The sequence below is a fragment of the Misgurnus anguillicaudatus genome, chromosome 4, assembly GCF_027580225.2.
Source record: "Misgurnus anguillicaudatus chromosome 4, ASM2758022v2, whole genome shotgun sequence".
NCBI classification, from domain to species: domain Eukaryota; kingdom Metazoa; phylum Chordata; class Actinopteri; order Cypriniformes; family Cobitidae; genus Misgurnus; species Misgurnus anguillicaudatus.
In genome coordinates this window covers 19,979,469-20,007,148 of record NC_073340.2, presented here as the reverse complement: position 1 = coordinate 20,007,148, position 27,680 = coordinate 19,979,469, and the positions used below count along the sequence as shown (strand labels likewise).

The 27,680-nt window shown below is 38.6% G+C and overlaps 1 protein-coding gene across 1 annotated transcript in view; it reads left to right on the top strand.

Moving 5' to 3' along the window:
- The window catches only part of odad2 (outer dynein arm docking complex subunit 2), an 89,103-nt gene extending 66,823 nt beyond the window's left edge, over nucleotides 1–22,280 (top strand). The window contains 3 exon segments of the mRNA XM_055176257.2: nucleotides 3,850–4,038; nucleotides 4,406–4,627; nucleotides 22,003–22,280. Of these exon segments, the coding sequence (XP_055032232.2) occupies nucleotides 3,850–4,038; nucleotides 4,406–4,627; nucleotides 22,003–22,116 (525 nt within the window). The 3' untranslated portion in view covers nucleotides 22,117–22,280.
- Nucleotides 22,281–27,680: the final 5,400 nt, after the last annotated feature.

Genomic DNA, 27,680 nt, shown 5'->3' with positions numbered 1-27,680 from the left:
TGAAATCATGAAATTAAAAATAGTGGCTCTTTAAAGGTTCTTTATGGAACCATTCAGCCAAAAATGGTTCTTCTATGGCATTGTAAAACAAGAGTGTACATTGTTCTTTACCTTTTCTGCAACTGACAGTTTCTATGTATGTTTCTTTGGAAGGTTCTTAGTGGAACCAGACAGCCTGTATGTCCCTAGGAAACATACTGGGATTTCTGCATAGGACACATCCTTGTTGGTTCTGGAATTACATTCCACCAAAAGATCAACCAAAAGGTTTAGATGTAATGTTAAGGTTAGATTTAGGGTCTGTACATTATTCTTATCAACCCCTCAGTTGCGTCTGGTTTTAGGGATGGGTTTATGGTTAAGGGTAGAGAGTTAGGGCTAGTACTTTTGGAAGGTCTTGTCATGCTAAACTACAGTAGAATCCATGTTGATTAGTTTCCTAATTTTTTTCTTCTCTTGTATTCATCTTGTTCTTCCCTTTTTGTCCCTCGGGGTCGTCTTTCTTTTCAGCTTGACTTGCATCACGTTTTGTACTCTGTTAGTGTTTCATCCGTTTTCTCGCTTTCTCTCTTCCTCCCTCTCTGCACATCTCGCTCCGTGCTGTGTTTGCTGATGTGGAACTTAGTTGGGGATGTTTTTGTGGGCTCTGGGTTGAAAGGGTTCCTTAGTGACCCTCCGCAGCTGGTGGCTCTGCCATACTTCCTCTCTCTCTCTCGTTCCCAGTCTTCATCAGTATTCCTGTACTGCCATTTCCTGTGTGAGACACGCTGCAGATCCCTCCCCTCTCCTCCAAGAACTCTGTGTTTTCTGCCCAGACATGCTAAACCAAGAGCTCATCCTTTGGCATGACTTTAGAGGCTGACCCTCCCATCTATACTCTGATGTTACTGCCTTCACACTTTTGACCTGCTCTGTATCTTTTCTTGTTTTTTCTTACTGTGATCTTGTACAGTATGCTGGAAGAAGACCACTTTGTACTGTACTGTGTGAAAGAGTTTTTTTGGGCTGTTGTGTGAAACACAAGGTTATATGGGGCTAGATTTGTTGTTGGTGCTTTAAACTTTGTGCTGCTGTTATGAGATTTAATTAAAAGATATATAATAAATGGCCACTCTTAACCAACTTCATCAGTGGAAAAACACACTTTCATTTAATTATTAGAAAAAAATATGATGCAAAAAGTTCATCTGACACGTTTTCATGTACTGTAAAAGAGCATTTTTATCAGACTCTTAATGGATTCTGCCAACAACAAACCAGTATTTTTGAATGGCCTGAGGCTGGCATTAGGCAGATTTGAAGCAAATGTATTTAATTTAATTATAATATGTGCTGAAAGCATTCGGTTAATATTATTTCATTTTTGACAGGGGTGGCGTTTGGCGGCTTTTGAATCTGAGCTCCTCATATATAAATAATAAAGTAGCAGGATTAGATACACCGGTAACACTTTACTTGAAGGGGTGTTCATAAGACTGACATGACACCTTCATAATCATGACATGACACGTGTCATGAACTTGAAGGAGATTTTATGACTGTCATTAAGTGTCATTTGTTCAATTGTGTCATTTTTAATGCAAAGATGACATTGTTTGAAATGTCTTTGACAACTTAACATAAATCAATACATCATAACTTCTCATAAATTTGTCATAAACATCAAACTTTAGAAACTACCTAGCTTTAACATTACATTAAACTTTCATTTAAATGCCATTAAGTGTTCATACTATGTCAAATAATTTTAAATACTTTAACAAAATGCAACAGACACGTCAAAAGATTATACTTAACTTTATGTATGTGCACAAAAAATAAAAAACTGACAACTAACAGAACAACTTCTTCCTCACACTGAGGGTTCTGAAATTTTCTGACAAAGAAGAAAAAACTAATTAATTACATTTTTTTTCAGTTAATTAATTTAAATAACTGTTTTCCAGTGATATAGACCCAACGCTACATGGCTTAACCCATTGTTGTACTGTTTTCATTAAGTGAATCGGTCTCCAAATGCAATAAAATATAATTTTATCAATTTTAATTATTATTTTAATTATTATTATTGGATGATTGATTTTATTTCTTAAACACATTAAGGAAACTTAAAAAAAAACATTATGACCTGAAGAATATTCATGATGCTGTTATAAAACTATTTGACAGAGAATTAACACTTAATGGCATTTTAATGACAAATTAAATTTGTACCACTAGTTGAGGTCACGAAAAATATTAATGATGCAGTTATAAAACTATACGACAGAGTTTTATCCCTTAATGACATTTTAATGACTAATTCAATTTGTATCACTGGTAAAAATTGGTCAGTTATGTTGTCTTGGTAATGTCAAGTTGTCAGGACGAGTTATGATGTATTGGTTTATGTCAAGTTGTCATAACAAATACATCTCAAACAATGTCATCTTTGCATTAAAAATGACATAATTGAACAAATGACCTTAGTGACAGCTGTCAAAAACATGCATATAATCTTCTTTATGTTCATGTGTTCACGTGTCATGTCATGATTATGAAATTGTCGTGTCAGTCTTATGAACACCTCTTCAAGTAAATTGTTACCGATACGCCTTACTGTATGTAATTCATATGGAAATGAACTGTTGGACTTAACCAGAGCAGAAAAAGTGGCCTATGCTACTCCATTAATGCATCACATTACCTGAACGGCTCTCCTGATTTTGCCAAGTGGTTAATTTCCTAAGGGGAACATAATATTGACCCTAGGACAACATTTTAATCAACCAATCAGATTTTTAGAAATAAGTTTACAGTTCAAGTTTAAGCTTACAACCAGGATTAGATGCTTCTAGACCATTGTTTTTCACTTATCATTTCCCTCTGATTTAAGGGTTCAGTTATGGGGATTGTGGTGGGTTTTATTTTTAAAAAATGCTGTTTTTTGGGTCAACACAATATGTTGCCCTGATGACATCTCTTACTTGGCAAAATCAGGTCGAGCTTACAGGCACAATATAATCATTCCTCGTCTTTATCCTGTAAAAATAACAGGTGGAAATACAGCATAGAAATAGCATGTTTACAAAATTACATCCTCATCCAAACTCCAAAACATAATAATATGTCTCTGTCAATAAAGATATCACTATACAATTTTCTAATCATTGTAAACAGCCTGGTGCCATGCTGGCGTGCTGCATACCCTCTAGCACCACTGAAATGAGATTTTTTTCTAAAAGAGTATCTAACTTTGCCATTTCTCTGTATTATTTGCGGGTGTGAGTGCCTGTTTTGCCCACACTTTTACTGCGGTCTTTCCCTTCACTGCCTGTCAGGACTTTGGCATGGAAGACCCAAACCCAAAACATAGCTTTGCTTTACACAAATAAACAGAAAAATAAAATCTAAAACACCAAAGGTTACTTTTCTCAGCTTGTGTGTAAATTTCTGAATATGTTTAGTATGGACAGGCCAATACAGAATTCACAAAACACTACTTCAGTGCAAAATCTTGCATCTGTTTCATCAACCACCTGTTATGCATATTAACCAAGAACTGCATGCTTTGTTTTACTCCACTGTGTTTTGTTTAATGTATCTGCAGAATATGTAGATGTGTCTAAATTTTAGCCTCAGTAAAGTATAATGATAAAAACGTGGCTTGTTTTTAAAGATTTAACTCTACATTCCTGTATACTGCTATAATTTTGAGTTATTTTATTACAGTATGTGCATGCTTACTCGCATACCATAACAGCCTCCTCAGTCAGCCAGTAATAGCATCATATATTCTTGTTCACATAAACGCACTTTTGCACACAGTCATGACTTGTCTCGTGTTTTTTTTTTCGGTATGTGTTTCAGGATGCCGGGGAAATGGTGCGTTCTTTTGTGGGTGGTTTGGAGCTCATTGTTAATTTGCTTAAATCGACGAATAAAGATGTGCTGGCCAGCGTCTGTGCAGCCATTGCCAAAATTGCCAAAGATGTGGAGAACCTGGCAGTTATTACAGACCATGGAGTGGTTTCAATGCTGGCCCGTCTCACCAACACTGTGAGTCCTACTCTAACCATGTTTCACATGTCCTCACCCAGTCATCATTACGGGATCTTTGTCCTTTATGACATTTCACTGCTCAGCTTATTGACATTTTCTTCAAAGTCCTCTATATTAAAGTGAAGATGTTTTTAACATTAATATTGCTGTAGCTTATCTGGTTGAGTGTGATGCTAGTAAAACCAAGATTATGGGTTTGAATATCCAGAAAAATGAAAAATCTAGCTTTCATGTACTTTGGATAAAAGCATTGCAAATGCATCATTTTAAAAACAAGTCAAGCAATTGGTTGAATGCACAAACAATATAAGCATTTAGTGTCAATGTGCTGTTTCCAGTGTACTGTTTTTGTGTGGTTGTGCAGGTGGATGATAAGTTACGGCGTTACCTGGCAGAAGCCATCGCCCATTGCTGTACATGGGGGAATAACTGTGTCTTATTTGGAGCGGCTGGAGCTGTAGCCCCTCTGGTGCGCTACCTTCGTTCAAAAGACCCATCAGTCCACCAGGCTACGGCCCGGGCCCTGTTTGAGCTCTCCAAAGACCCTACCAACTGTGTTACCATGCATGAACATGGGGTGGTCAAGGTACGGTTTTTAATGTGCATTACATCTTTCATTTTTTTTATTTGACTGCCATATATGTATACCAGCTGTTTCCTCATGCATCAGAAGGTGAAGCTGCAGGTTAAAGTTTTGCACATTATATGTCCATTAAAGGACAAGTTCGGTATTTTACACTTAAAGCCCTGTTTTCAGATTGTTTATGATGAAATAGAACGGTTTTGACTGAAATTTCGACATATGATGCTGGCCCGAGAATTTTCGGGTGTTTCTTGTATCACCTCCCACCTCTACAATGGCTCTATAAGTGCACAGGAACAATCCTAAAATGCATTAAACTTTCGTTTAGAAAGACGTGAAACTCACCGAGTGGTCGGGGGTGTTCACTGATGTGCTCACACAAAGATTGCTGCAAAAGATGCTTTCCAACAGGTTTTATTGAAGTTTTGTCCAACTCCATTGACTTGTATTAAATGTGCTGTGAGGCAGGGCCGCTGGAAGTCATTTTGATCAGGGGGTGCTGTGAATTTTTTTTTTTTACAAAAACCTATGAGCCTATAGGCCCATTTAAAATACATTTAAAAAATAAATACATTGAGTTTCACACTACTTTATTGTCATATACACTTTAGTGCACACAGCAGGGTCTGAAACACACAGACATCAGATTAATATATGCGCTATTAAGCAGAAATACTTATAACAATTCCAGGGGAAATTACTTTCGTTACATCTTCAGACATACATTACATATATATATTTACATACAACATATAATATTATAACAACATATACTATTAAATAAACTTCAAAATTTTCAATGTCCAGACGAACATATTTTACTTTCGTTTTTAAGTTAGGATCACACGTCGATTAACAGTGGTAAAATATTCTCACAATTACATACCTTATATAGACCTTTTTTTACTAAATAGTACTATCGCTGGCTTTTTTAACTTATAAATAATTCATACATTGAACAAAAATAATAATGGGTTTAGTTCCGATATTGTATACTTTTATAAAGAAATACATGCTGTATAATTACATTTTTAGAATATATTAGGCTTTATATAAGGTTTGTACTCTAAAAATACTTTATTTGTTACAAACAAGAGATAAAGAATTTACAAACGTTCTCATTTCACCATATCCACAGTCATTATATACAATAAATTCGTGGGGAAGCATTTAAAAAACATTTAAAAATATATGCATTTGTTTAAAAGCAAAGCATTTATTTACTTAGCCACAGATGAAGCAGCCCTTTGCGCCTTCTAACGTCTCATAATCGGTTATCATTTATGTCCAAGACACTCAATAATAATCTTTTAAATTTTAAACCTTTAAAAAGGCGTGTTTGTGCTGCTTCGCATCCATGATAACAAACCCGCGTTGTCATCCCGTTAATATGCGCATATTATCAACGCGCTCTTTACTCTAGCAAAAGACACTCGCGTCGCGCATTGCGCCGGTTATAAAGTCCAAAGTCTCTCATGAGGGGACGAATGCCCAGGGAGTTTAGAATTTCTGTGCGGGCATGCATCAGCCAAAGGTGTGTGAGTCTTTTTTGGGTCCTGGTGAGTGCGTACCATGTCGCAAGGCGGAGAAGTGCGCTCGGATGAGGCCACGGAGATGGGTAGGCACATGAAATTAAAATCCAAAATACACGTAATAACCTACGTGTGTCAAAAATAATTTCCTAAAATATTCATAAGTAATATATAGACGGGGTTGCCGGTTTACAAACATTACAGGGTGCGCGAGCATCCAGGAGGCAGAAAGCCCGATTGGTGAGCTGATCCGCTACTGCAACAACCTTAATTATTGAAGCGTTCTTTATTGTTTGTATATAAATAAAACTTGATTTTAGTTGGAACTGTTTTTCTGTCTTTATTTTTGCAGTGTTACTGTGATACATGTATGAATTATAATGTTGGGCTAACGTAATAGTCGCATTTACTGGTATGTTAACATCAGGCACCCAGCACTGACTCTGTTGGTACTATTATCCACGCAACAACTCCTTTGCATTTTGACTTACAGACACAGCTAGCCTACAACACAAGGCACGTCTCTTCTTTCTGCCTCTTGCAACCAGTTAATGACGTCGCCGAGCAACCCATCTATAAATTGTGCAAAACTTTTTACTTAAAAAAAATCTCCCTCTCGCCAACAGGGGGTGCTGCAGCACCCGCAGCACCCCCACTTCCCGCGGCCATGCTGTGAGGTACGATATTACTCCGCGCCGGGAACTTTGTATTCTTGCAATTGGTAAAGGAGGATTATCGCCACCAACTGGGCTGGAGTGTCTATTATTCAAGCTCTCAGCGGAAGAATGTACGTGTGTGAGGCGTTTGGAAAAATAGGTCCACAAGTTTACAACGAATGGTAAAAAACCTGTTTGAAAGCATCTTTTGCAGCGATTTTTGTGTGAGCATATCAGTGAACACCCCTGACCACTCAGTGAGTTTCACGTCTTTGTTTACGAAAGTTTAATGCATTTTAGGAAGGATTGTTCCAGTGCACCTAGACACCCATTGTAGAGGTGGGAGGTGAAACAACAAACACCCGAAAATTCCAGCCGCATATGTCGAAATTTCAGTCAAAACCGTTCTATTTCATCATAAACAATCTGAAAACAGGGCTTTAAGTCTAAAATACTGAACTTGTCCTTTAAAGGAAATGTGTATATGGAACTTTTAAATATATAATAAATTGAAATGTGTATATGGAACTTTTAAATATATAATAAATTCAGGTAAACAAATATAAAGCAGGGGTCTTTAGCAGAGGGTCTGCTATATAAAAGCTTTACGCACTCAGCTAGTCTAAGTATTTTCTTTACCCTATTAAAATCTAGTAAAACTATATGATAATAAATGCATACTTTTATAAGTCAGGCTTTAAATGAAACGCACAGTTTTCGGGGACATTGGGGTCCCTGCCTTGTCTCTTTATTCATCAATGGGTCCTTAATCTGAAAAATGTTGAATACCCTTAATTACTGTCATTAGTAAACCAAAGCATTGCTTCTGTACCATACAAAACATATGCACCAAGACAAGATTTAGCAAGCTGTCTTTTTTGCACAAACTTGGTTGCAAAAACCTCTTGTTTTCTTGTCAACAACAATGTCAGCTGAGACCTTCTGTATAGCAGGGTTGGCACCCGGTATGTGAAAACAGTGCTAATGAGCTTTGAAAGGATGTATTTTATAACTATTTTGGGGCAACGAGGGCACAAGAACAAGGCTAGTTTTCTTTTTTGGAACGTAGGGTTGGGGGGCGGAAGTGAGAGCATTTTCTAACCGTCATGGGAATTCAGCAGAGCAAACAGCAGTGTGTACGCTAAGCTGAGCTCCGCCACCCCCAGTCATCCCTGTGCCCTACAGTAGCATGCCAGGGCTGCGGAGCATTAAAAGGCTGTTGCGCGGGGAACGGTTGCTCGGCAAGCTGCTGGGATTGAGGAGCAGAATGTGACTGTGGCACGTCTTTGGCAGGGCAGGCGGTTCGAGAGTGACAGAACACTGCTGGGATACTTTCTGACTGCCAGGCACTGGAATACATTTCCAAAACACTTAAGCCACAGAAAATCAAAAGATAAACTAAACACTATGTTACATTTGCATGTTTGGCAGAAGCTTTTATCCAAAACTACTTACAAGCTATACCTTTATATCAATATGTGACCATGCAAAATCCAGATTACATTTTTAGATTGTGTGCATCAAAGTTTGATTTCAAACATTGATTTCACTTTAATTTCAATCTTTGTCATGGTCTTAGTCAATCAGTATAAAAGATATCAAGGTATCTTTACACATATTTTTTTCACAAATTGTTCTTTACATAGGATGATTTTATATAGCAAATCACAAAAAAAAAGATTTTTAGGGTTTTTACAGACTGGGATAGTTGTGGCCGAATTGTTAAAGAGTTGGGCTTGTAACCCGAGAGTTATTGGTTCGAGTCTCATAATCAGTAGGTTGTGACTGCGGTGCCCTTGAGCAAGGCACCTGTGCCCCATTGCTTACCGGGCACCACAGTGATAGCTGCCCACTTCTCTGGGTGTTTGTGTTCACTACTCACTGGATGGGTCCATGGCTGCAGCAGGCACAATGATATTACGCACTGCCCGAATAAAGTCCCCTTGTTAACTTTCAATAGCAGGGGACTATTTTCGGGCTCTGCATAATATCATTGCACCTGCTGCAGCTATGGTACCAAAGTCACTGATTATTACACCAGAATGAGAGTATAGTTCCTAGCAGTGTTGGGAAAGTTCACTTTCTACATAAACCAGTTCAGTTCATAGTTCATATTTCAAAATTTTGAACTAGTTCACAGTTCCAAAAATGAACTAGGTTATAGTTATTTTTTTCCCATATTATTTTTTAACAATTATTGCCATTATAGCCCATATAAAACCACAGACAGCAAATATTTTATCAGTTTTAACACTGAAGCTAAATGCGTCAGATTTCATCTTCATATCAAATTTTAAATCCTTATCCAACCAGGGTTTACATTAGCATTTACTGTCTTTTAATTTTTGTATTTGCTTGCACATACCTTGAAAGGCTAGCCTGGTGCTTAAGGGGGTTGTAAACCGGCCAATAAGTGCTGTGAGGCATCGCGTGTAGGACAACTCGCAGTTGCCGTTCACAAGCACCAGAATGAACGAGTTCACAGTAGAGGTCTTCACGGGTCCACTTAGATCCGAAAACCCGAGGTCCGACCCGAGACCCGATCGGGTTGGGGTCTAAAAGTTTCACATGTGCCTCGGACACGGGTCGGGTACAATAATAGCGGCATCGGGTCTCGGGTAATTTAAAAATGAATGTGTTTTTTCTGAACGGACCCAAGAAGACCCGAACTCTCTCGTCTGTGTGCGTCAATGTCCTTTTCAAACCTCTCATCTGTTTGCCAAGAGCGCTTGTGACATTGTGTGGTTGTCGGAAGGTTCATTTTCGTTGAGACAAACATGTCAGTCAATTATAAATGTACATTTTAGCGGTTACGTTGGTGTCGTCGTCAGATAACAAAGTAAAACGAATGGAGCAGCTCGCCAAATTGGTTGCAAGGCCACCGGAGTTTCTTTCTGTCTGACTGCTGCGCGTGGGTCTGCAGAATGCACACACGTCAGTGCCGTTAACATTCGGTTCCAGTCGGGTTAAAAAAAAATTTTCACTAGTTTGGGTCGGACTCTGGTCTAATTTTCTCGGGTTTGTCTCGGGTCGGGTCTTTCTTTAAAAAAAATTTATTTATGCACGTCGGGTTCGGGTATGAAGTGATTCGGGTCATTTCGAGTCGGGTACATTTCTTTGGACCCGAGAAGACCTCTAGTTCACAGTAACGTTCATCAGGCAGTAATACAGTACGTTCAGTTCATGTTCACCCAAAATATGAATCATGAACTTTCGTTCAATGAACTCGTTCAGGCACAACACTGGTTCCTAGCCATATCTGCCTAGAAAATAAAAAACTTTTAATTTTCCGTCGATCTTAGTACATGATGTAACTACAGAAGAGTCAAGTTTTAAAGCAACACTATGTAGTTTTTTTATCTTTAAATAATCTCTCTAAAATTATTTCAGTGATAGAACAACTTTTAACTGGACAAATTGTACAGTTGCTGCAACCTAAGCAGCCTCCTAGCTGCTACAAGCACACTCTGAAAGTGGCGGTGGAGGGTAGAGCACACAGCCCCGCCCCTCCCACTGCCTGCAGAAGAGTGTCTGATACCAGGCACTGTTGCGCTTTTCAACCACATGGGGGAGCTGTAAGTCATTTTTACATGGAAACTACATAGTGTTGCTTTAAATAGGAAAAATATCCAAACACGATGCTAATGGTCTAATCAGATTCAATGGATTCTGCTAAGCTATGCTAAAAGTGGTACCGCCAGACCCGGAGATCAGCTGAATTGATTCCAAAACGGTAAAAATCAAATGTTTAACTCTAGGGGAACTGGAAAATTTGCCTATTTTCAAAAAAGTGGAGTGTACCTTTAAATGCAGAGGTCACATTATGGGTAGCCATACTGTACATTGGTCATTAAATCACTTCACTTTTCACGTATGTGTGTTCCCAATGTTTGAACCATGATTTTGACATTTAAAGCTCTACCAGTTCAGCTACAGGAACAGATTTTACATAGTCTTTAAAACTTTCTGTAATAGTTGCTCAAGTTGTAAGTAACTAAATGTATTTATGTGTTACTTTAGGTGTCATGTAGGATTTGTGTTAGCTGTACTAGGTTATTTGGGGCAAACCGTTCTCTGCTAATCATAAATGAAATCTGAATTAAAAAAAACAATTCATATCGCATGACAGATATAGACTAACAGCTCAAACAAAACTAGATTCTTATCATAGAGCTTATCATATACCTCTACAGAAAAGCCCATTCCAAATCCGAGAGGTTTATAGCCTTTTATAGCCTAAATAAGCAATCAGACTTTCTTTCGTTTGAATAGCTGTTTAAGTGATAATACCTTTTGTACTAAGATAAATCTAGACCCAATATGCTCTGTACCTGATGCCACCATTGTTCTCAAAACCAATTAAACGATGTGTGGCGTACAGACCTTGCACATTGTAATCTAATTTGGAAAAATAAACTTGTTTTGCCAATATGCAAATTCAACCACATTTGATCTCACTTTCTTAATAAGATTTTCACATGAGAAAACAGTTTGAATGCCCGTACATACAGTGAAAAAGTGTCCCCCACGCCCCCAATAACAACTGGATATAAATTATGAGAGCGGTTGTCGTGTTGCAGCCAAATATTTTTTCCCATGTTCCTTTAATGGTGTGTTGTAGCCTGACGTGCTGGTGCAGTGAATGTGGTTCAGCTCAGCCCATAATTGGAGGCTGGACTGAACATTGGGTGTTCCAAAAGAGTAATGTCCAATTTGCAAAAGTTGTTAAGCACAGTGTTTTTCAGCCTGCTTTAAGCGACAACAAAAACTGGACACGTTTGTCTGTGTAAAACCATGTTTTCAGGAGTGTGCATGTTATTATTACATTTTTAATCTGACTGTAATCGATGTTTTCTTACCAAGCAGCTATTTATGATTCAGTCTAGCTGACATATTTGTGGCCTCCACCTGAATAACCTCGAGGAAAGAAGTATGAGTGACCCCGCTGTACATTTAAAATATGATATACAGACGATTGTGATGGTGGATGTGTTAAAGCAATATTTCCTAATGTTGAAAATGGGTTTCGAGAGACAGTTTATCGGGGAACCATGTCTGCACTGTAGTTTAATTTATGAAGGGGTGTAAAACTCAAGACTGCCTCTTGCTATTATTGCAACAGTATTTCAGAGTTAAAAGCTCTTGTACACCCAGCAGCTTAAAGCGTTAATGTCTCTCTCTCTTTCTCTCTCTTTTTCTCTCTCTCTCTCTCTCTGCATGCTGTGCCCTTTCAGACGTATGTTCTGTCTGTAACTTTCCTGCCTGACGTTGTTAATGGTGTAGAACTCAGTCCCTCGCGCTTTAGCAGAGGAAATTAAGCATTGAGACAAAAGTATTTTACACTGGAAAATGCATTAGAGACCAATCTTTGCACCCATTTTTGCCTCGTCTATACACAATTTGTTTAAACGCAGACACCAACTTTTAATATTCCGTTTGAATAATTCATAAAATAGGAAAGAACATTTTAAAATGGTTATGAGCGAAAGCTGAGAATGAAACAAAAACCTTTTATAACTTTACGAGTGTATTACACCTCGAAAAAACAGACGCTTGTGTTTTTACACGTGTAAATAAAAGAATCATTCAGTCCGCTGGGCACTAAAATGGCTAAGGCTGCCATTCTCGATCTCTATAAAAGAGAGAGCATCATTTCTTTGGGGTTCACAATACTGTACAGTATATGTGTGTGTTAAAGTAGATACAGGCCTGTGTACTGTATCATCTGTATTCACCAGTATGGTTCCTTGAGAATTGGTGCACACTTCATTTGATTTGACATCTACGCTCAGTATCTCACAGCTCTCGTTCGGATGTGTTTCATTTCATCTGATGCTCAGAAAGTCTATTCATCCAGCCTCACACCCTCCAGCACTGCCGCAGATTTGCAGATTGCTTGTTGAAGCCATAAATCCTTGCAGACAGCTTTAGCCAGATTTTTCTATTAAAGAACTCCTTTCATAGGCAAAAATACCTTTGCGAGACAAATTACAAAATACGAACTGTAATTATCAGCCATTTTCATCAGAGAGGATTCCAGTCGGTGCAGGTTGCCAGATCCTGGTATGTTTTGGGGGCTCAGAGTGTGTATTTATGGACTGTGAGATTTCTGTTTGCTTCAATCTGTCCTGCTTATGTAAATAGAGACAATATTTAAAATGTGCACGAGATATGGAGGGATGTACTGTACAAGCAGGCGAAGAAACATATAAAACAAGGTTTGAACTGCAAAATATTCCATACGTTTCTTTTTAGTCATGCTCTTGTGTAGCAGGTTGAAGCTGGCGTGGATATGGCAAGCAGATGATGTTCATGTACACACTCAAGCTGTTCAGAATGCCGCCTCAGCTGGGCTCTCTGATCTGAGTACAGTAGCATGTGTCTGAGGTTTAGCGCGTTTTATGTATTGAAACAGCATGACTTGACCCTTTGTTTCAGTTGAGGTGAGGAATGCAGAATATCTTGGGTGTATTTAAAGAACTCAGATGCAAGACTCTGACGTGTTTTCTTGTAAATGAGCATTTTTATCAGACTCTTATGTTTAGGTTTAGTAATTCACATTAATTGACAATAAAAAAAAGGTTATTAGTCAATAATTCAAATGCCTTATTTTCACAAATGTCACTTTCCTCTTTTTATTGGTGTTTGACTGTCTTTGAGGCAGTTTAGGTGGCATTCACACTCACATAACACACGCTGTTTCTGCATTTCTGATGTTAATCTGGAGTACCTATAGAGTAGTATTACATCCTTTATGTCTCCGAAGAGTCTTTAGTTTAATCAGATTTATAAAAGAAAGATTAGCTTTACGGATTCTTTTTGATAACGTACGAAATTACGAAGAAGGAGGAGTTATACCGTGGGAGGAGCGAGTACGAGTCATGCAACAATACAACACTGTTTAACTTATGATTCACTACATGTTCGTGTCATTTATGTAATATGCACGCGCCTATTTCCAACATAAGACAGAAGTCTTACTTACCACATGCAACTCATGACCCAGTTGAGACTTTTCAATAAAATCCAGGGCATCAAACACACACGCAAAACTCCGCTGCTACCCCGGATAATAAACTATATCCATTGTTTCCATAAGGCTGGCTTTCTTCTCCTTACATCCAAAAACACACTTCTTCTTTCGTGCCATTGTTGAGTTTTGAAATTGGGCGGGGTTTTCCGTGGGAAGTTCCCATAAAGAGAAGAGACACGTATAGAAACCCCTGAAAAAACTAATAGAAAACAAACTTTCAGAAACTTGTACAAACCCTGGCGAAGTGCATTCGGCACAGAAATACTCTGTAAAACGCCCAACTGCTTTTTTGACACTTTGCCTACGTTTAACAACTCTATAACTGCGTTAATAAGTCAGAAGGCATGAAATACCATTGAACCCCCCCTTTAAGTGAATGCAAAGATGCGAATAGGCATCCTACGGGGCGGTCCCACGAATGGCATGGTCCGAATGGGGCGGAACGCATGGTGTGGAGCGGGCGGAACGTGCAATTGAGCGTTGTCGCGAGAAACATGCGAGTTGAAAAATCTGAACTTTGGCGGATAGTTGCGCCGCGTTAACCAATCAGGAGCTTGCTCTAGTAGTGACGTGATTATAGGGAGCGAGTGGAGTCGCAGAAGCCCCCCTCCCTTGACGCGAATTTCCGTGTGAATTTCTCGAATAACTAGAATTTCATGCGCGGCTTTTAATGGTGAATGAAGCGAGTAAACTCAAAATGTTCAATAGCGTGTTTTTGCCGCATCTACCCCAGCTGGTGTGAATGCCACATTACATTTTGCATCTTTTGCGTCTGCAAATACGTTGTTTTAAATGTAGACGCGCCACACACGACAAGCAAGCTCAAATAGAGAGTGTTGCAGCCAGTTGCAAATACTTTAACTTTTCTGAATGCGGCATCGGCAAGCACGTTGAAAAGGAGGAAAGTGCCGCGGTTACATTTTCCGTGCGGTTTTAGATGTGAAATGTAAACTGCCCTTTTCTGAATAAAGTGAACTCTTTCCTAGAGAAAACCGTTCCCTGCCAATGACGAGTTTTTAAGGTAATCCATATTCTGCTATTACCCACTAGGTGACCCACTTACCCAACTTATAAAACTTCTAAAAAATACTGGCGAGGAAAGAGTTAAAAAGCTCAAAAATTCAGTAAATATCCTAATGTATTTGGTTAACCAGGTCAAAAAAACTCTTGATGTACGTGCATGGCATTGTTCATCCAATTCATCATCCGTGCACTCAGATTCATTCTGCAAACAAACCAGTATTTCTGAATGGCCTGAGGCCGGGATTAAGTGGACTTGAAGGAAAAGTATTTGACAAACGTATAATGCAGAGAGCATTTGGTCAGTATTATTTTATTATTTTTGATGGAGATGGCATTTAGCAGTTTTTGCATTTGAAATTTTTAGAGAGAATTTGTAGAGAGAAGTCTGTAAGAGGGTTTTAAAATGACAAACATACTTGCCTCAGCAAAATTTCTCTTTATGCATGTTTACAGAAAATTGAGAGAGTGATTGTGAGACCTTAAAAAACAGCTACAGACACATACCAGCATAATGAAAGATTGACTGAATAAATCAGAATCTTTTTGGTGACTATATATTCAAAACATTTGAGTGTTTCTGTTGAGGTTATTCTGGCATGTGCATTAGTTTGCCAAGCTAGGTAATGAAAATATTTTTAGTTTTAGTTCAGTGTCATGCCCCTGAGTGGACTGAATTCTCATAAGTGGAATAAACTCCTTACTTTGCAGTCGACTCTCAATGCCCAACACCTCTGAAACCGCCTAGTCAATCAAGAAAATTGTAAAGATGGGAAAGGAAACTGCGGCAATGTTCGTAATTTAAAAGAATAAGCACAGAACATGAGAACAAGGAGAGGCGGGTGGCTTTCACTGAGATTTAAACCTCACTCTTGAGGAAACGGCAGCTTACCGCTGTTACACTTAACACCGCAACACCTACATGCGTGACACGGCATGTGTGTGCAAGCGCGCGTACATGTGTGAGAACTTACGGACGTGTGCTTGCGCTGTAAGAGGACCCTGGGAAAACATGTTTTTGCTCTACCTTCCTTGAGGTCAGGATCCTCGCCTTTGGAGCGTACGAGACAGAAGCCTTAGTACCTCTTATTCATTTTTCAAACATGAGTCGAGTTATCATGTTACTGAGGTTTGGGAGTATTTAACAAGTGGGCTATTATAGTCTGTTCAGGAACCAGCTGGGAGAGCTGAGAGGGGTTGGGGTAGACACAGAGAGCTGTGCTTATCTAAGGCTCCGCTCCAGGCCCTAGGAGCCCCTGTTTGGCCACGGCTGAATAACACTCTATGAGCTCTGGCAAACGGTGGCTGACCCTGTCGCGGGCATCCTCCGACTGCTCACAAAAGCAGCTTGTCTGAACGTGCTGGCATGTTGCTGCAGCCCCGCGTTTGCATCCGTTTGCTTTTTCGAGGTGTTTTGGATTCTATTTTAAAAACAGCCAATATGGAAATCCAGCTGAACATGATAACCGATACATTCATGTGCTGAAGGGAGGCTCCTTAACTTTTGCAAGGAATCTGGAACCGGTTTTTCACAAATAAAAGCTCAGAAGAGAAGTGATGGTATCGAAACAGACATAGATTGTGTTGTTTTTCCAGCTTTTTTGTGTATGTCAGTTTAATCCAGGAATGCTGTGGATAGAATATTAGTCTTTCCATGTGTTTATTCTTCACTATTTAACTTTTAAGCAGGGAATTCTGGGAATGTCGTGCTTCTCTGTTCTTTGGCTTAGTGTTGTCCGCCTAAACTTTGGGTTGTGTTTGTATCTGTAAAAAAAGATGTTTAAAGCCCAAATTTTGTCTAATATAGTCATGCAAAGCTTGCAGTACATCCAGGAGACAGTTTCAAACAGACTTTCCATAATAAAGTCCCTAAAATGCTGAATCAGACTGAACAGATAATTTATTCATGTATTTTGCAAAGGTTAAACAACAGATATCCTTCTTCTGGACCAACTCTCGAGGGCTTTTTGTGTGTAGAGTCTTCTCAGTTAAGTAAAACAGAGAGTTAGTAGCCTAAATGTTTTGGTACAGACCCAATGAAAGACCCCCTATGGTACTGCAGTGGGGAACACAGAATGTTTACCCACAGTTTGTTTATTTAGATTCTAGTTTACCACTGATCCTAAACCCATGCTCCCTCTTTCTCTCTCTATCTACCCGCCTGTTTCTCGTCCTCCCTCGGGAAAGACAGCAGTATTATACCACGCTGTATAACGTAACCACAGTGTGGCATTTTGGCACAAACACTACCTCTTATGTTCACTTCGTGTGACAGTATAATAACTAACTCATTGCACAATAAAAGAAAAAGGTTTCAATATATTATTTTCTGTAGCCGGAGTGGTTCTGTAAAGTGGTCTCTTTTAAAATTAGGAAGCTTGGTGTTGAAAGCTCGGATCAAAAGAGACGGGTTATACAAAGTTGAAATGGAGGGATCTGATATGACCTTTGCTCTGAGGGAGGGTGGGGACAGGCCATGTGGTGAGGAGTTAGGTTTAGTATACGGCCAAATATTTAGTCAGTTACCCCGCTAAGATCGAGCTCTACCACAGTCACAGGGTTCTGCCGCTGCGGATTACGCCTGGGGTAGATGTTGCCTTTTAGCCTGCTGTTACGTCTTGGACATTTTATATATATATTTGCAAAATACATTTACGTTGTAATTAAATTTATTTTAAAACTGATAGACGGTTTCATCGGACGTACATGTTTTATCGCAGTTACGCATCTCGACGGAACTTAACTTCCGGTCTGTGTTTGTTTAATGGTCTTGGCTAGTGATGTAGTACTCGAGACCGGTTTCTGCTTTCTCGGACTCGTCTCGGACTTGTTCCTTCAAAGACTCGGTCTTGACTCTGTCTCGGACCACAGTGGGAGGAGGACACGTAATTTCAGGCCGAGTCCTCGAGATTTTTTTAGTGTTCATATAAAAAAACACACAACACATAACAATTATAATAAAATGCAATGTTGACAGGCATTATTTGAAAATGACATTGAATGCAAAGATGCCATCAGAGCCATTTATTTATCTCTAGAAAAATAGGTAGAAGATGATACAAGTGGTACAGATTTTTTTAATGACAGTAAAAGCATAGTCAATATTAAGACGTTAAGACGGCTCCTCTAAACAATTCCCAATCTAGCTTAGTCTGTAGGGCTGTTGATTATTAAAGATACAATTTGTATTTATGCGCCGAAAGATGGCGCCAGATCAAACAAAAAAAATGATGTTGTTTACTGACGCTCTGAAGCAGCGTGGAATTATGGGATTTGTAGTCTTTAACTTTAGCCATCAATCAGACGAGAACGAGAAATCACGTTGATGGATAAGGTAATCAAGTCTTATAAATGTAACATTTGATGACTTAGTTTATTTCATTATGTAAGTTTATATGTGATGTTCAAAACGAAATTGTTAGTCATATTGATATTACAGTATTAGTCCAAATTCGATGGTAAACACAGCTCAGAATTAAGTTTCCAACTTACAATCTACAATGATTTTTCACATAATGTATTGACAGTACAAATCTTATTGTGAAGTGTCTTAAAATGACCATTTATATTGCTGTACAATACCTTTTGATGTGCATATCGTCCGCGGGAAGACGCGCTGATTACAGTCTACACACTAATGTGATCAATATAATAGCATACATTTTCTGAAGGGTTACGAATCAAAACAACTCACCCATCGCGTAAAACACAAGCAGGATCAGAATCTCGGTCTAGTTAAATGTTGTCGTGAAGCTCTCTCTATCCAGATAATGCAACACCAAATTGATCCTCCCTCGTTTTGTTCCAAACTTTTCTTGGGTCGTTTGGTTGGCCCGTACGCTTACAGGAGCTGACACAACCAGCGGCAGACGGTACAGAGATATCCATAAGTCCATAAGCAAGCGCATAGTTCCGCATTTGTCCACAACACTGGCTGCGTCCAAAAACTCAAGGCAGTGAGGACTGTGAGGACTTGTGGCCTCGCTGCCTCATGAGGACATGACTTCGGACTCGGAGGCCTGAAGGCCGCTCAGAGAAAGGCTCTCTGACGCACTTCAAAGGCAGCGTGTTTGAAATATGAACAGAGAGCGCCTTTGTGATAACTAATCACATATTTGAAAACTACAATACTAATTTCTCGCTAGAAATGAAATTAAAATGCTTAAAAAGTGAAAATATACGTTTATTTTCACTAAATTTGTGCTCCAGCCGCTTCCTTGGCCGCCATTTTATTTTTTCGAGCTCGACCAGTGTGGTCATGTGGGTTACGTCAGTAAAGGCGGTGACAAAGGGTCACATGGATATTAACGTCATTGACAGGAGACTGCACTGCCCCGTGTCAATGTTTTGAAAGGAAATTTTCTCACGATTTACAAATAGTTGAAAACATTACAGATATTGATAGTAATCAGCTGGACAAAATATATAACACTGGCCTAGTGGTTTTTGGAGATTTTACTGCAAATATCTTACAAATTGCACCTTTAACTGGGGTGATATTAAATCATGAATATAAAACCTGACATGTTTTTATGGTCTAAGTCTCGACTCTGTCTCGACTCAGACTTGCTTGCTCAAACACTCGGTCTTGACCCGGACTCGACTGTATTTAAAAACCAACGGACTCAACCTCGACTTGGTTTAGACCCTTCAAACACTCTGTCTTGACTCGGACTCGACTGTATTTGAAAACCAACGGACTTGGTCTCGACCCTTCAAAGACTCGGTCTTGACTCGGACTCGACTGTATTTAAAAACCAACGGACTCAACCTCGACTCGGTCTCGACCCTTCAAACACTCGGTCTTGACTCGGACTCGACTGTATTTGAAAACCAACGGACTTGGTCTCGACCCTTCAAAGACTCGGTCTTGACTCGGACTCGACTATTTAAAAACCAACGGACTCAACCTCGACTCGGTCTCGACCCTTCAAACACTCGGTCTTGACTCGGACTCGACTGTATTTGAAAACCAACGGACTTGGTCTCGACCCTTCAAACACTCGGTCTTGACTCGGACTCGACTGTATTTAAAAACCAACGGACTCGGCCTTGACTCAGTCTCGACCCTTCAAACACTCTGTCTTGACTCGGACTCGACTGTATTTGAAAACCAACGGACTTGGTCTCGACCCTTCAAAGACTCGGTCTTGACTCGGACTCGACTGTATTTAAAAACCAATGGACTCGGCCTCGACTCAGTCTCGACCCTTCAAACACTCGGTCTTGATTCGGACTCAACTGTATTTGAAAACCAACGGACTTGGTCTTGACCCTTCAAAGACTCGGTCTTGACTTGGACTCAGCATAGGCGGTCTCGTCCCCATCACTAGTCTTGGATAGTTGCTAAATTGAACTCTGTAACAAATACATTGTCCAAAATAACAAATGTTATGGAAATTGAGCGAGAGGGAGTAGTCAGGCGTGATGATGTTACTGCGCGTCGAGGTGGAAGTGCTGCAAACTAATGGTGCTTTTCCATCGCATAGTACCCCACGGTTTGGTTTGGGTCAGGTCGGGTCAGCTCGCCTCACTTTGGCTTGGTTAGCTTTTCCATTGAGTTTAGTAACACTTCAGAGTGGGAGGGATTATAGGCGTTTCTTTATATTTGCAATGCCTACTGCTGTGACATCATACAAGTGAGAGCGTCATTCCAATACATTTATTTATTTCTCAGTCCGCCACAAAATGAAAATTGACCAACACCAATAGATGTTTGCACATCGCGTTTATCACTACCTTTGTCTCACATGACAGTTTCTATACAAATACATTTAAGCATGCGAACGTACGTGTCGCAAATGTTCCGCCACAAACTAAAAGTCTGGAAAAAACTGTTATGGTGTCTCTGATTCTCAACCTGTGGATGTTTTTCATCGCTAAAAGGGAGTTTGGGAACTTAAATTAGAGCACAGATGACAACATGTTTACTCAAGACAGTGCAAGCTAGCATGAAGGTAAAGCTAATCTTTTACATTATAGCGATGACGCTGGTAGTGATGATTCTCTCAGACCAATCAGTAATCTACAGTGTTTTTGCGTCATGTTTTGGTATCAGCTCGGGTCGCTTGGAACGCCGACAGAGGTAATACTAAAAAAATATCGGGTACTATGTACTGCACCCAGTGGAAAAGCTCAGAAAAGTAAGTTGACCCGACCCAAACCGTGGTACTATGCAATGGAAAAGCGCCATAAGTGCTCATCTGCCATACAATATAGTTCCCATTTTTATCCGCTTAAAAAATCGCCACTTTTTGTTTTGTGCCACCATGCTTCCTTGTTTGACTACTCATGTAACAGTCTTTGAGTGGGGAAGGCATGGAGGTGTTTGGTGGCTTCTGGGTTCATCCCTGTTTGGATCCTAAGGAATCAATGGGGCTAGGCTAAATGCTAACACATTCACAACGCACTGTACAAAGATTATGTGCACACATTGAATAAAGATATGTATGTATGTAAGTTAAGGTAAGAACAGAGTAAAATATATGAAAATTGTGGCGTTTTCCTTTAAACTTTGATTAAAACATAATGTATAATGTAATAAAATAGTTTAGTTGTTGCAAACCATTTCAATATTTTTTGTATATCTTGCAACCCAACTGGATTTTTAACTTACATAAACCCATACACAAATACCAAACCTATTCACTGCAGTATAAAACACAAATAAGCCAGTATACAGACCAACACATACATTCTGTACCACTTTCTTCCCCTGCTTTCCCTCTCTTATGGTCTTACAGGTATTCTTACAAATATTGGGCACAAAGCCACACTCATACTCCCAGGAATCCACTGAAACACATAAATACACCTAAACACACAAACAGACCGATATGTGAATTAATAAGCTGCCGTAGTGCGGCTGCCATTCAGTAGGCAGCGGGCCTTGGCAGCCTCTGACCCTGTAAAGTCCTCTGGCAAATGTCTGCAATGTGCAAACAGTCGCATTTATAGCTTAATAACAGATTAGATGTCTCCTTCAAACCCCGGGAAAGTACTGCTGTAAGAGACCTTCGTGAATGACTGTTATTGTAGCTATGTGGTTTCGTTCTGTCTAGTAATGAAAGGAGAATGTTTGGCAACGTTTCGAACATTAGATTGTTATGATCCTCACATGTTCCTTTCCCTCACCAGCTCCTGCTCGTCATGATCGGATCCACGGATGAGGTTCTGCAGGAGGCGGCGGCCAGCTGTGTGGCCAACATTCGGCACTTGGCACTAGCCAACGAGAAAGCTAAATATGGGTAAAAAGTGACCAGAAGGAAATCAGGCAATAATCTTGCTCTGAATCGGTTTCTGTTCCCTCAACCACAAAACAGTTATCCACCAAATTCTTTACTATTCTATACTACCCACTCCAACCATTGCCCCACCCAACCTTAATAAATGCATCAACTCCTCAAAGCATAAAATTATTGACATATGGGTGTTTATTTATATTTGATCTCAATAAATGCAGAAACAATAAATGCTGTCTACTCCAAAGTGTGTACATGCAAATGTTTTACACTTTGGCCTTACTGAATTGGTTTTTAGCATGGATACAACAAACTCATATATAGCAGGTACACTTTCAGAAAAAAGATACAAAGGTTGTCACTAGGACGGTACCTTTTAAAACGGTACAGATATGTACCTTTGATGTACCAGTATGTACCTCTTATGTACCAGTGTGTACCTTTGAGGTACCAATATGCACCTTTTGGGTATAAAAGTAGTCTTTTTATAAAGGTACCGCCCCTGTGACAACTTTTGTACCTTCTTGAACCTTATTTCTGAGAGTGTACTGATGTCCGTCGGTCTGAATAACAGCTGGAATAACAGACACATCTGGTGCATCTCATGCAACCCTGTAAATAAGGGGAGCTTAATGCAAAAGGATTCGCCTTTTTTTTTCTTGTCTAAACTTTTCCAAAGAAAGAGTTGGTCTTTTAAGCTAAAAAACACAAGAGTTATGCTGACATAAGTACAAGACCACATACACAAACATTTAGAGCAAGTAAAACCTACAAAGCATCCAAACTTGATATATTGTTCATAAATAGTGACGTATGGTCAAACCTTCGAACTCTGCAGCACTAGATCCATTCAGGTTTATAAATGAGTAAATATGATTGTGTACAGACATAAGCAATCCCTGATGCGTTATTATGCTTTATTATTTGTTATTGCAAAAATATAGAAATGGCTCCTATTAATGTCCTCATTAATTTTGCAGTGTGTATAAAGAAAATGAGACCACCTCAACGGTCCAGCAGCAGTGTTCCCTCCGTTTAGACAGACCTATAAAACACAATCCTTAAAAATAATCATGTTTTATATTATCATTATTACTCCAGTGTCTAATACTTTCCCAGTTGTTTTCTTACCAAATCAACCAAACAAGCAAAAATACAATTACACAAACTAGCGGAAAAAGCAATGGAAATTTGTTTGCCAGCAGCGCACTCTAAAATATGAAAATGTTCAGACATTACAGTACCTTGCGTAACTATTTCTGTTTCTGATTGGCCTCTAAAAAATGACTTTGGATTTATTAATATGTAATAATTATTAATATTTTTCACAAGAATAAAATATATCTAAAAACATTACTACACTGTAAAATTACTTCAATTACTTCAACTTGTAGAAATTTATGTAATCTGTGAAAGGCGTAGGACCAAATAATGTTCGACCAATCATAGATCTCGGTCCAAACGGACGTTGCCTTTTTTGTCCCTCATTTGTAAGCGTAATTTGAATGCACACCGCACAGCTTGTTCACGCAGACACCATACGTCATTGGCGCGTTTACGTGCGCTCACCTCCCTTCTGTAAACAGAGGGAGAACGGCAAACTTTTCTGCTGAATTGACAAATTTTGAGTTGATTCAACTTAAAAATATTAGTTGACTCAAAAAAATTTATCAACTCACGATTTGAAGGCAGCCAAGTTACATGTTTTTTTGGTAACACAATTTCTACACCCTTAACCCAGATATTGCCTTTACTTAAAGTACATCAATTTATATTTTGAGTTTTGGACATGATACTTAAAAGAATCACAATTAGGTTTGTTAGTTAACATAAGTTTACTACATGAACATGAACTAATAATGAACTGCATTTATAAAGCATTTATTTTTTATTTTTGTTAATGTAAATTTGCACATACATTATTCAAGTCTTGTTAACATTAATGCACTGTGAACTAACATGAACAAACCATGAACACCTGTATTTTTATTAACTAATGTTAACAAAGATTAACAAATACAGTAATAAATGTACTGCTCATGGTTAGTTCATGTTAGTTAATACACTAACTAATGTTAACAAATGAGACCTTATTGGAAAGTGTTACTAAAGAATCTTAGTTCATTTAACATTTAAGTGTAAAATTCATTAAATTAAAACATTCAAGTGAAATGAAATTAAAATGGTCAGTACATGTTGTGAGGAATACACATAATCCTTTGTTCCTGAATATTTTGATTATTTATGCTTTTTCACAGAATAAGAACTGATAAGAACTTAAATATTTGTTAATAAAATGTCATATAGGTTTAAGTTCTTGTTGTTGTAAATGATAATTTTGTGAAGTCACCATTCAGGTGATCAGTGTTTACTTACAGTGCATGATTTGATCCCTGTTCTGCACATTTTATAGTCTTCTCCACAGTAATGACCAGGGCTCTCATTTATAAAACCGTGCGTAGGATCCTCACTAAAAGTCTACGTACAGACAAAAGCCAAAAATGACATTCGCTAAAAATATTAAGACTTATAAAACAAACTTTATAAATCACAAATCACCTGCAAGTGTACATAAATTAATTATCCTCGGATCCCACCCTGCAACCCCATTCTCCCATTAAGTTTGTTTTATATAGATCACAACCTTTGTGTTGGAACTGGCGTACGCACGTTTTCAGACCTGTTTGTGTGTTTGCACGCTTTATAAATGAGACCCCAGGCATGTCAAAAACTGACAGTCAGTCGTATTTTGTGTTATAATACCATTTATAACAGTAAATGTAATAAAAAAATCTTTGAACTCATGTTGGACAGAACAATTGCTACAGTATAACAAATAATTTCAAGTTAAATCAACGTAAATTAAGATTGCTGAACTAAAAGTTTTAAGTTAAATGTACTCTTGTTTTAGTAACTTTTTAGGGCAATAACTTTCCTCCATTTTTTAAAAGTAAATTCAACTTGTCCAGGTTCTCAATGTATTAAGTATGTTGTGTAAATGTGCAACCGACACACTTTACTTTCCTCAGTTGGGAACTCCATCAGATATCAGATATACAGTACAGTATTTGGATGTTTACCACACTGTAAAAATTACTTTGCTGTCTTAACATTTTTTGTTAAATTAACTCAGATTTACAAGTCATGTCAACAGAGATGAGTTGTCACAACTTATAAAATATAGTTGAGAAAAGTCAACTTCATTTTATAAGTTATAACAACTCAACTGTAGTTATAACAACTCATCTCTAGTCAAGATAAATAAAAGTAAGTTGAAATGACTTGTAAGTCCGAGTTGATTCAACAAAAAAATTTAAGGCAGCAAAGTATTTTTACAGTGCATTTTGCAATGCAATAGAAGACACCAAACATCATACAGGTCACATCATGTAAGAGTGAAATCATTCACTTACATCATTTAAATTCCATCATCTTTTATTCCTACTATGGAAGTCTAGGGTCACTATATGCTGTTTGTTTACCATAATTTCTCAAAATATCATCTTTTGTGTTCATCAGAAAAAAGTAATTCATACAGGTTTAGAACAACATGAGGATGAGTAAATGATGATAGAATTTAAATTTTTAAGTGAACTATCCCTTTAATATCAAGCTGAATCACATGAACTGCTTTTCTGTGGCTGTGCATTTTGTCATACTTGATTCCCCTGTGTTGAGTCTATCACATACTGCTAAGTGTAGTTTACTTCAACATACCAAACTAAAAGTCTCTAAATGAGAACCATTGTTTTCATACAACTTAAAGGTGCAGTGTGTAATTTTTAGAAGGATCTCTTGACAGAAATGCTAAATAATATACAATACTATATTATCAGGGGTGTATAAAGACCTTTTCATAATGAACTGTTATGTGTTTATTACGTTAGAATGAGACCTTTTTATACACCGGGCGTCCCCTTACATGTAAGTCGCCATTTTGTGCCGCCATTTTTCTACAGAAGCCCTTAACGGACATTTTTTTACTAAGTTGTCTCCGACGATGACATGTTTGTCTGGTGGCGGCTACCGTAGCTTCTCGATGTGTTTCAAAAGCCAGGGGTGAGCAGTGGACTAAGCCGTTGGTTGCAATTCGCAACCTCACCACTAGATGCTGCTAAAATTTACACACTGCGCCTTTAATGAACACCAAAAATAAATATGATTTACAAGCAGGCCATATGTTAGTCTTTTTTTCTAGTCTCCCTACATTACAGAAATATTACAACAGCACTGCCTAAACCTGTTCAAATCCTGATTCAGCTTTATAAATCTCCTTCATATCTAAAGGCCAAAGTATAGTCCATTTATTTACATGTACGTGAGGGTACAGTGCGGGTGATGCAATATTCGTCAATAGAAAAGTATGTGCATGTTGCAAACTATACTTGAAAGCCTGTGCGTTCGGCCTTGCGTGTATGTTCATGTCTATACTATACATCGAGCTTAACTGTACTGTTAGTATGGTGTGGGGTACCTGAAATGATGTGTGTTGCTCACATCCGCCGAATAAAAGAAAAAGTGCTGCGTTCTCTATGGCTCATTAAAGCACTTTAAAACAATGTACATGTGTACCCACATATACTTACACAAATGACTTGAGGGTCTGTTATCTGATCAGGGAAATTATTCAAAGCTAATGAGAAGGTTTGTCACCCACTATGAGAAAGACTGTTACCACTTACACACACACATACTTAGAAGTTTTGCCTTAATACTAGGAAAATAGCAAGAGGAGAAAAATGTGGAGAAATGTTGTGGTCAGAAGACATCATGCCTCACCTAAACCTCCATCTCTGCCCTTACCAAGAAAACCGACCCCATCACAACAACCAGAAAGTGTTTCCTTATTAGATTTTGATTCAATTACGTTGAATATAGCTTTATTTGTATCAAATCATAATTCAGTGTGTTTATTTAAGCTTGTGGTGGAATGGAACGATTTAAGTGCGTGTGATATTTTTCAAGAAAATGAAACTCGACTGTTTGAAGTGCAGTGTTCCCGCAGCTCCTTAGGCAGTTTGTTAAAATATTTCATGAAGAAATTAATGACTAGTAAAATTCTCTTCCAAATATCAGAAGTGGCTTTGCTTACCCCAACAGTGTAAGAATTGCTGTGTTTTAATAAAATGCCAAAATGGGAGCAGAGCATCACTGCTGTTAAAGCACCCTGAAAGTGTGTGCATGCTTTTAGTTTCCTAGACATAGCAGACAGACCAAAGATCCACAGGCTCAGTGCTTCAGCTTTCCTTGTTTTCTTTTTTCCTTTGGTTTCACACACACGCACACACCTGAAGATGTAGAGGACCGAGTTTGCTCAGTATGTTGCAACTAAGTGTTAAGTTTCCGTACTTTTGTGGTTGCAAACCCTCAAAATGTAATACGTTCGCAAAGGTTAAAAATGTCTTGTAATGCCTTTGCGTAGCTAGATGGTTTGAATTGCTCACTCTATCTTTCTCCCTGCCCTCTTTTCAGCTCCTTCCCTCTAATTTCCTCCCTCCGTTTCTTTTTCTCTTAAATGGTTTCATTGCCTTAAATGAGTTCTGATGTTCCCATCCATAAAGTGTAAATAACTAG